Source organism: Panthera leo, chromosome C2 (genome assembly GCF_018350215.1).
Source record: "Panthera leo isolate Ple1 chromosome C2, P.leo_Ple1_pat1.1, whole genome shotgun sequence".
Taxonomy (NCBI): domain Eukaryota; kingdom Metazoa; phylum Chordata; class Mammalia; order Carnivora; family Felidae; genus Panthera; species Panthera leo.
This window is the reverse complement of record NC_056687.1, coordinates 71,799,156-71,813,842: the sequence shown is the minus strand read 5'-3', so window position 1 is coordinate 71,813,842 and position 14,687 is coordinate 71,799,156. Positions and strand designations below refer to the sequence as shown.

At 39.1% G+C, this 14,687-nt stretch overlaps 1 protein-coding gene across 1 annotated transcript; it reads left to right on the top strand.

Annotated features, from left to right (window-relative positions):
* The first annotated feature begins 9,003 nt into the window (after window positions 1-9,003).
* SMCO1 (single-pass membrane protein with coiled-coil domains 1) lies at window positions 9,004-14,019 on the top strand. Its single transcript, XM_042955413.1, has 3 exons — window positions 9,004-9,056; window positions 12,417-12,566; window positions 13,007-14,019. The coding sequence occupies exons 1-3, from the start codon at window positions 9,007-9,009 to the stop codon at window positions 13,449-13,451; spliced, it is 645 nt and encodes a 214-aa protein (XP_042811347.1). The 5' UTR covers window positions 9,004-9,006; the 3' UTR covers window positions 13,452-14,019.
* The last annotated feature ends 668 nt before the right edge of the window (window positions 14,020-14,687 follow it).

Below are 14,687 nucleotides of genomic sequence, written 5' to 3'. Positions count from 1 at the left end.
CCTTATGTATTTAATTTTTTTTCCCAATGAAAACATTTAATTTCTACTCTCTTAGCAAATTTCAATTGCACAACAGTGTCATCGACTATAGTCACCTTTGGTATGCTTTTCCTTATATATATGATGCCTGGGCTTCTTTGAACTTCTTGAAATTACCTATGTCATCAAATTTGGAAATATTTCTTTCATCAAATCTTTTTTCTACCTCCCTCCCTCTCTTGCTAGAACTCTAATATAGAAATGTGAGAACTCTTGATATTGTCTCACACATCACTGAGACTCTGTTAATTATTTTTCAGCCTTACTTCTCTGTGCTTCAGTTTAAAGAGTTGTTATTGACCTGTCTTCAGATTCATGGATCCTTTCTTTTTCATCTCTAGCTCCTAATTTATCCAGTGCCTTTTTAATTTCAGATGTGGCACATTTCAGCTCGAGAATTTCCATTTGTTCTTGTATTAACCTCCTAGAGCTGCCATAACAGAATACCAGAGACTAGATGGCTTAAAAAACACAAATTTATGTGTCACATTTCTGGAGGCTGGAAGTCTAATATCAAAGGGTTTGTAGGTTTGTTTCTCCCAAGACTTCAGTCCTTGGCTTACAGGTGGCTGCCTCCTCATTGTGTCCTCATATGGCTTTTTCTCTTGTGCATGCACATCCCTGGTGTCTCTTTTTCTTATAAGGACACTAGCCTTATTGGATTAGGCCGCTACCCTTATGACTTCATATAACCTTAATTACCTCTTAGAAGTCCCTATTTCCAAATATAGTCACATTGGGGGTAAAGGTCTTAACATATGAATTTTGAAGGATACAATTTAGTCCATCACCACATAATGGGATATTATTCAGCAATAAAAAGGAACGAAGTAGATATATGCTATAGTATGGATGAACCTTGGAAACATTATGCTAAGTAAAAGAAGCAGTCACAAAAGACTACATTGTATGATTTCACTTACATGAAATGTCTAGAATAAACAAATCTACAGAGACAAAATGTAGATAAATGGTTGTTGGTGCTGGGGCAGGGATGGGGGGATTAGGAAGAAGGGAGAGTGCTGATGAGTACAGGGTTTCTTTTTGTGGTGATGTAAATGTTCAAAATTGATGGTGGTGATGATTGCACAATTCTGTGAGTATGCTAAACACTCTTGAATTCACATTTAAAATGAGTCAGTTGTATGATATATGAATTATATATTCATAAAGCTATTAAAATATGTACCATATGATTCCATTTACAAAAAGGTCAAAAATAGGCAAAACTAATGTATAATGAGACATGGTAGTTATCTTTTGGGAAGAAAAGGAGAGCAATAGTAGGGAGGGGCCGTAGCAATAGTAGGTCCGTGCCTATTCTGGCATGTAGGTAATATTTTATTTCTCAACTTTGGTTAAAGTTACATGAGAGTGTTCACTTTGTAATCAATCATTCAAAGGAAAAACACCCAAGCTTAATACTGTGGCACCATATGTGTGGGGTTTTCCACACCAAGCAGTTCTCCAGTCCTTGGTGATACTGACGTGTCCTACAATTTAATATAATTCTAAAAGTAACTCCCCAGAGTTAGCACAGATCCCAGAGGTTAAGAGCTCAGTCCGACAAGACTGCCCCCACTTCAGAATCCAGTCATAAGTCCCAAGTTGTCGTGTGTACTTCTGACTGATTATAAATCAGGGGTTCCCATTACCGCCTCCTCAAATTTGATAATTTATTAGCATGGCTCACAGAATCCAGGGCAACAGTTTACTCATTACTGATTAATTACAAAAGATATATTAAAGAATATAAATGAATAGCCAGGTGAGAGATACCTAAGGTGAGGTCCAGAAGGGTCCCGAGTATGGGAGCTTCTGTCTCTGTGGAGTTTGGGCTACACCACTCTCTTGACATATGGCTGTGTTCTTGTCCACCAACCCAGAAGCTCTCCAAATGCTTTTGGTTAGGATTTTTATGGAGGTTTCATTAGAGTAGGCATGATTGATTAAATTGTTGGCTATTAGTGATTAACTTAAACTTCAGGGGCGCCTGGGTGGCTCAGTCAGTTAAGCCCCTGACTCTTGATTTCGGCTCAGGTCATAATCTCACGGTTTGTGAGTTTGAGCCCCATATTGGGCTTTGTGCTGACAGTGCAGAACCTGCTTGGGATTCTCTCTCTCCCTCTCTCTCTGACCCTCCCCTGCTCACTCTCTCTCTCTCAAAAAATAAATAAACTAAAAAAAAAAAAAAAAAAAATTTAAACTCCAGCTCTCTTCCCTCTCCAGAGGTTGAGGAGTGGGGCTGAAAATTCCAACTCTCCAATCACATGGTCAGTTCACTAGCTACCAGGCCTCATCTTTAGAAGCTTTCTAAAAATTGCCTCATTACCATAAACTGAGGTGTGGTTGAAAGGGGCTTGTTATAAACAACAAAAGGCACTCCTTCACTTTTACCATTCTAGGGCTATTTCAGTAACAAGGGGGAAAAACCAAATATTATAGTGAAAGATGCTCCTTTCACCTGTTTTAGGAGCTGGGGACAAAAAATATATATAACAGAAGATGTTCCTATGGTTCTTACCACTTAGGAAGTTACAAGAGTTTGATTATCTCTGTGCCCAGAGCTGGGACAAAGACCAAATATAAATTTCTTATTATATCACATCATAGTCATCAAGCTTATGACATAACAGTTTTCTGTGTATATGTTGTACTTCAATTTTTAAAATGTCTTATTAGGGTGCCTGGGTGGCTCAGATGGTTGAGTGTCAGACTCTTGATTTCAGCTCAGGTCATGATACCAGAGTTGTGGGATTAAGCCCCTGCTTAAGATTCTCTCTCTCCCTCTGCCCTTCTCATGTACAGGATCTTCTCTCTCAAAAATATAAAATAAAATAAAAATAAAATAAAATAAAATATCTTATTAATTTTAAAATATTCAGGTAAATAATTTGTATGTTTTTTTAATCAGTTCCTTAATGGAAGCTTCCATAAGAACCCTACTATCTACAAATATGCCTACATTTGTAAAATAAAATTGAAACTAACACACATTTTAAAGTTAATAGTTGATCTAATTAATAGGGTCTGCCAAGGTTCTTTGAGATTAATGCTTGAACAAAAAACATCACACAGTCAGTAGGGATGTAGTCTTAATCTGGTTTAGAGCAAGACCTAAGAAGAGAATTGCACAAATTCACATAAATGAGAACTGAGGCGATTCCAGGAAGCACGTCGTACAGAGAAGAATGAGACAGAGAAGGGAAGGAACTCAACACAGAGAAGTACATGAATTGTAAATTCCCCCTGTGAGTAACTGAGGCTCAACCCCTCCAAAGGTTTTTTGCTACTGCTATGATCCACATTTTATAAATCTAGAAATAGGGACTGAGAGATATTAAAGTACTCTTCAGAGGCACACAGAGCTAAGAAGTGGTGGAACAAGAATTTGTATCAATCTGATCAGAGCCAAGAATAATTTAGTCTGCAGGAGACTAAACCAGGTTTTAGAAACTGGAATCTAGAAACGGGGGAGAAGGAAGCAAACACAAGCAGGTTGCAAGCAAATAGAGTGAGTGCCTAGAATCAGCACTGCTGTCTGGATCTTGTTTTTATATGGTGACTGGGCCGGGTGCGGTTTGAGTCTGGTGATGGAACTGATAAAATGTATGGAATTCTCGTTCTAGAAAGAAAGCTCAGACATTGTAGATGAATCCTTCTGTAGTCTGTATAAATTCACAAATTGAGGGACTCCTTTCTCTGATGTATTGGTGTAGGTAAGTATCTGGGCTGAATGCATCTTCCGGAAGATTGCACTAAGAGCAAAGTGCTAAGTGGAAAAAAACAGGTTGGCAGCTTGCTGACAAAGTATCATTTTAACAAATTCTCTTTCTATCCACATGTGCTACTGTTACAAAACTCTTGGGGCAAGGTGACCATTAGCAAATTTACTAATGGCAAAAACTCCTAGATCTTTTCCCCTGAGTTGGAAGCCTTTGCAAGTAACATTACTCTATTAGTATCTGTGCTTGGAGTTCAGCACTTTGAGTTTAGCACTCAAAGCATAGGACTCAAAGTATTCAATTGTTAGTACTTGATTCAGCTCTACAACAAACAGCAGAAACCTGCTGCAGCTTTAGATGCTTTGTTTTAGCAGAGCAAAGTACTGTTTATCTCTCAGCACTGCTGCTTAGCTTTTGAATACAGCATTCTTCCAAAGATCTATACCCTGTGACAAAAAGCAGGAAGGAATCCTGGCTGCAGCTTTGTTATAAAAAAGCTTGTGAGAGAAAATATTTGATAAAGATACAAGTGATAAATATGCCAAGAACGCTTAAAACTCAACAGTAAAAAACAAGCTGATTTTAAAAAGGGCAAAGCACCTGGACAGCCACTTCACCAAAGATATACAAATGGCAAGTAAGCCATGATGTTCAACATCATTTGTCATCAAGGAAATGCAAATTAAAATTATAAGACACAACTACACACCTATTCAAATGGCCAAAATACAAACAGTGACAATACCAAATGCTGACAAGGATGTAGAGCAACAAAAACTATCATTCACTGCTGGTGGAAATGCAAAGTAGTACAGCCACCTTGGAAGACAGTTTGGCAATTTCTTTTTTATTTTTATGTTTGTTTGTTTGTTTGTTTAGTGATAGAGCATGAGTCAGGGAGGGGCAGGGAGAGGTGAGAGGGAATCCCAAGCAGGCTCTGCACTGTCAGCGCAGAGCCTCCAACCCATGAACTGTTGAGAGATCATGACCTGAGTTGAAATCAAGAGTCAGATGCTTAACCGACTGAGCCCCCCAGGTGCGCCCAGTTTGACAGTTTCTTTTCTTTTCTTTTTTAAAGTTTATTTATTTTGAGAGAGAAAGAATGCCAGCCGGGGAGGGACAGAGAGGAAGACAGAGAATTCAAGCAGGCTCCGCACTGTCAGTGCAGAGCACAACTTGGGGCTTGAACCCATCAATTGTGAGATCATGCTCTGAGCTAAAATCAAGAGTTAGACACTTAATCGACTGAGACACCCAGGTGCCCCCAATTTGGCAGTTTCTTACAAAACTAAACATACTCTTACTGTGCAACCCAGCAATCATGCTCCTGGGAATTTACTCACATAAACTGAAAACTTATGCCCACACAAAAACTTGCACACAGGTTCATAGCAGTTTCATTAATGATTGCCATGACTTGAAAAGACTCATCCTCCAGTAGGTGAGTGAATAAAGAAACTATGGCACATCCAGACATTAAATATTATTCAGCACTAAAAAGAACTGATCTATCAAGCCATGAAAAGACATGGAGGAAACTTAAATGCATAGTACATGTGAGAGAAGCCAATGTGAAAAGGCTACATACTGTATGATTCCAGCTATATGACATTCTGGAAAAGGCAAAACTATGGAGGCAGTAAAACGATCAATGGCTACCAGAGTTTTGGGGGTGGGAGGGAAGGACAGGCAAGTAGGCAGAGCACAGAGGGTTTTTAGGACAGTGAAACTATTCTGTATGGTACTGCAATGATGGATACACGGTATTATATATTTGTCAAAACCCATAGAATGGACGACACCAAGAGTGAACCCCTAATGTAACCTGTACACTATAGGCGATCATGATGAGTCAATGTAGGTTCATCAGAAGTAATTAATGTAACCACTGTGGTGCAGGGTGTCTATAGCAGGGGGAAGTCATGCCTGTATAAAGGTAGGGGTATACTTTCTGCTATACTTTCTGTTCTTTTGGCTGGGAACCTAAAATTGCTCTTAGTTAAGCAATATGACAGGGGACCAGGCGGGTCTGAGAGATGAGCCTGGCAGAAGAGATGAGGAAATCATAAAAGTTTGGACAGACAAAAGGCAATATAGAGAGGCAATCAAGGACAGAGTGATCAGCGGGTACTGTTCAGGTCTACACAGACAAGAGGCAGTCGATGAAAGTGGGGAGAAAAAAAACAAATACTGGGTCTGGATAGGCAGCATATTAGAGGAAACAGTACCGGCGAGTGGAATTGGTAGGCTCTGATCCCAGAGCAGAACTCTACTCTTTGCCCTGTTCTAAACATTCTTCTGGGGGACAGGGTTCCATAATGGCTTATTCTGAGTGAGAAGACAGAGAGATACCAGGTTAAATCAGAGTCTCCACTATTCTCTCCTTCCTTCTCTGTTTTATTTCCTTGTCAAGGTTCTGGCCACTGATCTACTATAAGAAAACTAGTATTAGTTCCAGAAAAATGAAGGGCTTCAGAGGAAGCCTCAGCAAAAAGGAACCTGATAAAGTATCCTTCACTGAACTGTTCACTCCTTAAGAACAGAAGCCCAACTATAAAAGGCTTAACTGATAAAGCAAAGTTACTCCTTACAGTAAGCACATTAGCAATGGAATTATCCTAGGGGAGGTTAATTCAGTGACAAGTTTTTTGTTTGTTTTCTTACCCTTTTACCAACCTCTCCCTATTTGCCCCACTCACCACCCTGGCAAACCACTTTTCTACTCTCTTGTTTCTGAGTTTGGCTTTTTATTTAGATTCCACATGTAAGTGATACCCTGCAATATTTGTTTTTCTTTGTTGGGATGATTTCATTTAGCATAACGCCCTCAAGGTCCATCCATGTTGTCATAAAAAGCAAGATTTCCTTCTTTCTGGACAATTAGGTTGTTTCCATCATTTGGCTATTGTGATTCAATGATGCAGTGAGCATGGGAGTGCAGATCCCTCAACACCGTCTTTTTATTTTCTTTGAACATATCCCCTGAACTGGGATTGCTGGACCACAGGATAGTTCCGGTTCTAGTTTTTTGAGGATCTTTCATGCTATTTTCCATCGTGACAGGTTCTTTTCATCTGTCTGCTCTGTTGTCCTGGCTTGCTCTCTGTGGCCGGTTCCCCTCATGTCATAAAAGGGTGAGCGCTGCAGTATCAGGCATTACAGGAAGACTCAGTAATATGAGGGATGAAGAGAAACTATTTCTACTGTGTGTGTGTTTTATCATTTGAAAAACTTTCCTTCCAGTCACGAAAGGACAAATATTGTACAATTCCACTTACAGGAAGTAAGGACTTAGAGGAGTTAAATTCATAGAGACAAAAAGCAGGATGGTGGTTTCAGGGTGGAGGAGAGGGGAGAATGTACAATACAGGGTTTCAATGGATACATGGTTTCAGTTGGGGAAGATGAAAATGTTCTGGAGGTGGATGGTGGTGATGACTGGGCAACAGTATAAATGTGCTTAATGCCACAGAGATGTACACTTAAAAAAGGTTAAAAAATGGTTACATTTTAAAAATTAAGATTTAATTGACATACAACATTAGTTTCAAGTGTACAGCCTAATGATTCAATATAAATATATATTGTGAAATAATCACCACAATAAGTCTAGTTAACATCCATCACCACACATAGTTACAAACTTTTCCTTTCTTTTTCTTTCTTTCTTTCTTTCTTTCTTTCTTTCTTTCTTTTTGTTTTTAAAAAGTTTTGTTTATTTAAGTAATCTCTACACCCAACGTGGGGCTCAAACCCACGACCCCAAGATCGAGTCACATGCTCTTCCAACTGAGCCAACCAGGCACCCCAAACTTTCTTCTTGATAGAGAACTTTTAAGATCTATTTTCTTAGCAACATTCACATATACAATACAATATTGTTAACTATAGTCTGTATGCTGCTTATTACATCCCCAGGACTTATTTATTTTACAGCTAGAAGTTTGTACCTTTTTGTACAAAAAGGGGGTATACTACCTTCACCCAATTTGTCCATCCCCACCCAAAATGGTAAATTTTGTTATATGTTTTATAACAAGTAAAAATAAGCTTTTCTCAGAAGTCCCATAGTAGACTTTCTCTCATATTTCATAGGCCAGAATTCTGCCACCTGTCTATTCCTAAACTAATGATAACGGCAACAATAGTGAAATTACTATGATTGACTTAATCTAATCAAGATTCACCCCCCTTGTGACTGGGGAGGGGTCCAGCCTCCCCGAAAGCACATGGCTGCCCAATACTTGAACAATATTTGAATTCTGTTGAGATAAGTGAACAAATTATTCATCGAATAAGTAAATCCATGACCTGGATCTTATTAGTTTAAATGTTATGGTTTTTTTTTTAATTGTTGTTTTTCTTTTCCTCACATGACTTTTGCTTAAGGCATATCCATTCATTATTTCCTGACCACATCATGTACCTTGCCTCTCTGATTTTGCTCATGTAATTTCTCGTTTTAAAATACCCTTTCTCTCTTCTCTGATAATCAGACACCTACATTTCCTTTAAGGCTAAGCCCAAATCCTACCTTCAGTGTGAGCATTTCTCAATTATCCAAGACTTCAGTGACTTAGTCTCTCATCTGTGATTTTTATGGTCTGTACCTATTAAGTGCACAACATTTTATATACATTTTCTTTTTAAGTATATGTCCTTTATTCCCAATTAGAATGTAAACATGTTGAATTCAGGAATCCTGTTTGATGTCTGTTTCCATTTTCAACACTTAATCTAATACTAGAAGCTCTCAATGAATATTTATTAGTTTCTAAGGACGATTAGATTTTTAGCATTGATATATCATAAAAGGTCTGGGGCTCCCTTTAAACCTCATTTAGATTATAACTAAATAATTAAGCTGTTAAAATTTGAGAGTAATATTTCCATAAAATTTAATCCTAGTATATGTACATATTTGTATACCGATATATACATTTATCAGAATATACATAGAGCCACAATTACATCTGATGGTTGTTGATGTACTACAGCTCACTTTACAAAGACAAACATTATAGTGGGTTCTAGGACACCTGTGTTCACAAGATCAGTTCTCTGAAACTATATTTGGATGTACAAGCTATTAAAAGCTTCTTGTACTGAGTGACCTTTGAGGCAGAATTTAGATCAAATAGTCACACAAGCTGCTGCTTGTTGCTGAGTGGAAGACAGCAGAAAACCCTCCATTAGGTTTTTATTTTCCTTGTTTTGTTTCCTTTCATTTTGCCTTAAGAAGATGAACAATGAAACCACAACCCTGATATCCTTGAAGGAGGCAATGAAAAGGTTGCTAAGGGCTACAGGGCGGGAACAAACATAGGTCTGCTTTTCTGGGAAGATGGGTAAGAGAAGAATAAGGAATAAAAATAGGCAAAGAAGTATAGACATGCTAATTAAAATTCTGTCTCTGTTTAAAGTGGTTTAAGTCTTCCAGGTTAAAATATATATATTTACTATATATATTTAACATATATATTTAAACACATACATTTAACATATATATTAAATATATATTTAACTTCCATATATATGTGTAAACAATAAAGAAAAATACACTCCCAGGTGAATTCCATTCAATTAATGTATGTGCTATATTCTAGGTATACAAAATAAGTAAAATGTGGTTTCTATCCTCAAGGATCTCAAAGCCTATAGAGAGAATTATTCAAAAATACTTAGAATTTAATGTGATTGACCTTGTAATGGTGATGTTCATAAAGGGCTATGAGGACAGAAGAGAGGATCAATTTGTTTGCCTTTGACACCAGAAAAAGGAACCCTTCACAGAGGGACGTTTATTATTTTTTTTAATTTTTTTTTTAACGTTTATTTATTTTTGAGACAGGGAGAGACAGAGCATGAACAGGGGAGGGTCAGAGAGAGGGAGACACAGAATCCGAAACAGGCTCCAGGCTTCGAGCTGTCAGCACAGAGCCCGATGCAGGACTAGAATTCACAGACCGCAAGATCATGACCTGAGCTGAAGTTAGCCGCTTCACCCACTGAGCCACCCAGGCGCCCCTCATAGAGGGACATTTAAACTGGATCTTAAAGTGTGAGTAAAAGGCTATGAGAAAAAAAAATATGGGAAGGAATTCTAGGCTGAGGAAACAGTACATGGAACACATAATGGAACATGGAGGCCGCAGAAGCCTGGAATCACATACTGTGTTCCGTCAGCTTCTAGATGTCTCGTGTAATTACCGACTAGGGTATGAGAGGATTGGCAGAAGATGGGAGCAAAGGGTTAAGGGCTTTATGTTTCCTCCTGAGAATAGCCAATTTGGCTATAACTGTGTCTTTGGACAAGTCAGGGCAGCACAAAGCATACATAATCAGTTGAGTCACATGATCAGAATTGTATTTTAGAATCACATTTCTGGAAGGATGGATTCAAGGTGGCAGAAATCGAAAGCAGGGATCCAGTTAGGCTACTGTAATCCTAAGTCAAAGTGAAAGACAGTTATTAACTGGTTTAGTGGTGATGGAGAGGAGGGTATAGTTTAGAGGCATTAGTGGAGAGGAAGAAAAAAAAGGTAAGAATTATTCTGAAATTTCTAGTTTAAGCACTTGAATAGATGGTGATGTCACTAACTGAGCTGGGGAATTATAGTAAAAAACAGACTTGGATTTGCAGACATGTTGTTCAGCATTTATTTCAAATGGTGTGGGAATGCCTTTTTGTGAGAGGCTTCCAAAAAGCTATTAACAACTGTGAACTTTTATACTGACTGACAAGCTAGAGTTCAAGCTAGAGAGGACCTATAAGCAATATAGTCTCAAAGGTGTCAAAGTTGCTACAGACAGTACACCAGATGACATTGTTTTCATATGTAGACAGAGATTGCTGGCATATTAGGTCACGCAGGCTTACACTCCTATGAAACACATTTCGTAGTGGGCCTTATCTATATGTAAGTAAAATATCCAAAGCAGTGAGAAAATTCTAACCATAGTAATTTCCGAAGATGAGGGAGAGGGATAGTGAGTAGGTTCAGTTTAGAACGGTTGGGTTTGGAGACGCACAAAACATAAAGATGCAGCTCTAGAGGGGCGCCTGGGTGGCTTGGTCGGTTAAGCGTCTGACTTCGGCTCAGGTCATGATCTCACGGCCCATGGGTTCGAGCCCTGTGTCGGGCTCTGTGCTGACCGCTCAGAGCCTGCAGCCTGTTTCAGATTCTGTGTCTCCCTCTCTCTCTGCCCCTCCCCTGTTCATGCTCTGTCTCTCTCTGTCTCAAAAATAAATAAACGTTGAAAAAAAAAAAGATACAGCTCTAGAGCTTAGGAGGTGGTACCTGAAGCTGAATTAGCCTTGAGATAAACTGAGCGCTAAGAAGAGAACATGATCAAGGACGGAACCTGGGCAACCACAAAGTATTCAGGTCACTGAGGACATAGAAGTGGTACCTGAATTCGTGTATCACTTCTTTCATGAAAATGTGGGTGCCTTCAGGCAAGTGATTTGTGTGGTTCCAGTTCTGTGTGATTCAGTTTGACATAATTCTGGTGCCACAGTGCCCTCTGATGATTAAGTTTGTTCAGAGCTACTCAAATGCCCTTGTTGGGTTACACGGCTCAGTGTCTCATTCACATTATTGATGTCGATAATATGAGACATATTTTCTTCTGTGTAAGGCCTTTCTTTGCTAGGTATTGGGGGACAGGCATAAAGATGTCCAAGAAATAGTCTCTGATTCCCCCTCTCCAACAGTTTACAATTTTGTTCATGAAATCCTAACTCTAAAAATAAAGCAGGAGGTGAGGAGTGACAGGTAATAGAGGCAGTCCCTGTGAAAATGAAGTAGGCAGGGCGATCTCCAGGCAGAAAGGCTAGGGGATATAAGTGAGGTAGGATACAATTTGGGTAGTCAGAATAGAGAAAGGCACCTTTTTAAATAGTGGTCCCAGCACTGAGTAGCTATGACATTAGATCTCAATCTTTGTGAGACTCGATTTATCTGTAAAATAATAAAAATGACTGCTTCGCTTCTTATGGTTGTTGTGAGAATCAAAGTAATGCTTGTGTTTAAAATACTTTTGGGGGCAGGCACCTGGGTGGCTCAGTTGGTTAAATGTCTGACTCTTGATTTTGGCTCAGGTCATGATCTCATGGTACGGAGTTCAAGCCCTGTGTCGGGCTCTGAGCTGGCAACATGGAGCCTGCTTAGGATTTTCTCCCTCTTCTTTCTCTCTGCCCCATCCCCACTCTCTCGCGAACACGTGCTCTCTCTCAAAATAAATAAACTTAAAAAAATTAAAAATAAAAACTTTTTTTTTTTTTAAGTAGGCTCCATACCCAATGTGCAGCTTGAACTCACAGCCCTGAAACTGAGAGTCGCATGCTCCACTGACTCAGGCAGCCAGGCACCCCTAAAATACTTTATTTAAAGTATAAAGTTCAATACAAAAACATGATATGTTAGATAATCCAAGTAATTAGACAATTCAGAAGTTTGGCAATATAAGGAAGAACTGGGATGATGGCTAGAGAGAATTAGCAAATGGAAACATCTGTTCGTAAGCTTAAATGTAGATAGGTACCCAAATTAATAGTGGTTATAAACAATGTAATAGAGCCCTATCTTAAGACAAAACCTTAGTACTGTCTCTCGACCTAAAGTGCCCCTTGATTCTTTTATCCTGTAGAGTAGACCACAAACTCCAAGTTTTAGAAGCACAGTTTAAAGAACTGGACTTCACCAAGGATAGCCTGACACAGAAATTTGAACATCATAGCAAGGCTTTGGCAAACCAGGCAGCCCACGATGAACTGTGGACAGCAGTGCTGGCACTCAAGTGAGTATCCAATGAGAAATCAGTGGAATTTCATGGCTTTGTGAGAGCTTGCAGGGGACATTCTAAACTTGAATTTAATATGGTTCTAACATGGCTTGTGAAGAAATCGTATTATCTTAGGTTAATTGATTCAAAAGAGATTAATTTGAGCACCTGTTGATATGCCAGCACTGCCATATACATCTCATCACAGAGTCTCTTGCTTGCCAATGTCTTACTAATACAGAGATGGCTGACATAACTCCCCTGCCATTGAGAAATGTGTAGTATGAGTGGCCTGAGAACTAAGCTATCCAGTATAGTGCAGGCCCTATTTCTAAAGTAAGTATTTTCTAAAATACAGCAGCTTGTTCTTCTAGTGGGTTTGTATTCTAATAGAATTCATTTTATGTTCGTACGTAGAGTTCCACTGCTCACAAAGCTCTCCACATTTTTTGTAGACTCACTTCAATGGAACTGAGTATTTTATATAGCTACGTCATGGAAGTACTCATCTGCTTGCACACTCGTGTGCTTGAGAAGCTGCCAGACCTGGTGAGAGGTCTTCCCACCTTAGCCTCTGTCCTAAGACGAAAAGTCAAGAACCAGCGTATTAGAGGTGTTTGGGAGTCTGTCCTGGAGGAAAGTGGGCTGGAAGAAGGAGATATCACAGCACTTTGTACCTTCTTTATTGCATATGGTAACAAGGCAGAATACTATGTTGCTAAAGTGAGGCAGATGTATATCAAGGATGTCACTTTCCTGATCACTAACATGGTAAAGAACCAGGCTTTGCAGGATGGTTTGCTCAGGGCTGTGCAGGTCATTGAGAAGGGAAAAGCAGTGAAGGCCCCTGAAAACCAAAAGTCCCCCCTAAAAGAGTTGATACCATTAGCCAGAAACTAACTTTACTCTATGACCAAGGGATTCTACTTCTAGTAGTTTATTTCACAAAAATGGGGGGGGGAGGGGTAGGAAACGTATGTACAATTTGTTATACACCTATTTTTATAGCAAAAGTGAGGGGAGCCTTAAACAAAATATGATAAATTGATACAATGGATACTTTCTGTGTAAGAGAATGAAGAAGCTCTTTGTGTAACTGTACAATGATACAGAGCTATCACCAAGATGTGTTGTTTTAAAATATTTCCTATATATTGTTAAATGGAGGAAAAAAAGGGCAAAAATGAATATCCACACACACACATATACAAGCTAATATACCCAAAAACTTCATAAGCTTCTTCTGGAGAGATAGAAAGTGGTAACTTTGGCTGTCTCAGGGAAAAAACAAAGAGGCTAGGGATCAAAGGTAGGAGGAATTCTTTTCACTGTTAAAGAATGTACTGTTTTGTACATTTTGAATTTTGAACCATATGAATGCACAGTATATTAAAAGACAAACCAATACAAACACCTAATATATATTATATGTTGTACATTTTCTCTCTGGTACAGAACCACAGTTATTTTACACTAGAAAGGGAACTCTAATACATTGACTATATATTAAAATATTTATTGAACATCAAATGCCATGTGCTAGGTGCTGTGAATTAACAGAAACATTTAAAAATGTGGAGTCTGTCTTCCAGGTAAAGGTTGAGTGCTTATGCTTTATTTGGAAGGTACAAATTCAAACTTTTTTTTTCTAGTGTTTAATTTTTTTTACACTTATTTATTTAAAAAAAATTTTTAACGTTTTATTTATTTTTGAGACAGGGAGAGACAGAGCATGAACAGGGGAGGGTCAGAGAGAGGGAGATACAGAATCTGAAACAGGCTCCAGGCTCTGAACAGGCGGGGCTCGAACTCACGGACCGCGAGATCATGACCTGAGCCAGAGTCGGACACTCAATCGACGGAGCCACCCAGGCACCCCTACACTTATTTATTTTTGAGAGACAGAGATAGAGCACAAGTTGGGGAAGGGCAGAGAGAGAATAAGACAGAGTCTGAAGCAGACTCCAGGCTCTGAGCTGTCAGCACACAGACCGACATAGGGCTTGAACTCACAAACCGTGAGATCATGACCTGAGCCGAAGTCGAATGCTTAACCAACCGAGCCACCTAGGTGCCCCATATTTATTTTATTTTTGAGAGACAGGGACAGCATGCGAGCAGGGGCAGAGAGAGAAG

Coding starts and splice junctions, on each gene's coding strand:
- SMCO1 (XM_042955413.1), top strand. CDS start 9,007: ATGAACAATGAAACCACAACCCTGATATCCTTGAAGGAGGCAATGAAA. Junction 9,057..12,416: donor TTGAAGGAGGCAATGAAAAG/GTTGCTAAGGGC, acceptor TTTATCCTGTAG/AGTAGACCACAAACTCCAAG. Junction 12,567..13,006: donor ACAGCAGTGCTGGCACTCAA/GTGAGTATCCAA, acceptor CATTTTTTGTAG/ACTCACTTCAATGGAACTGA.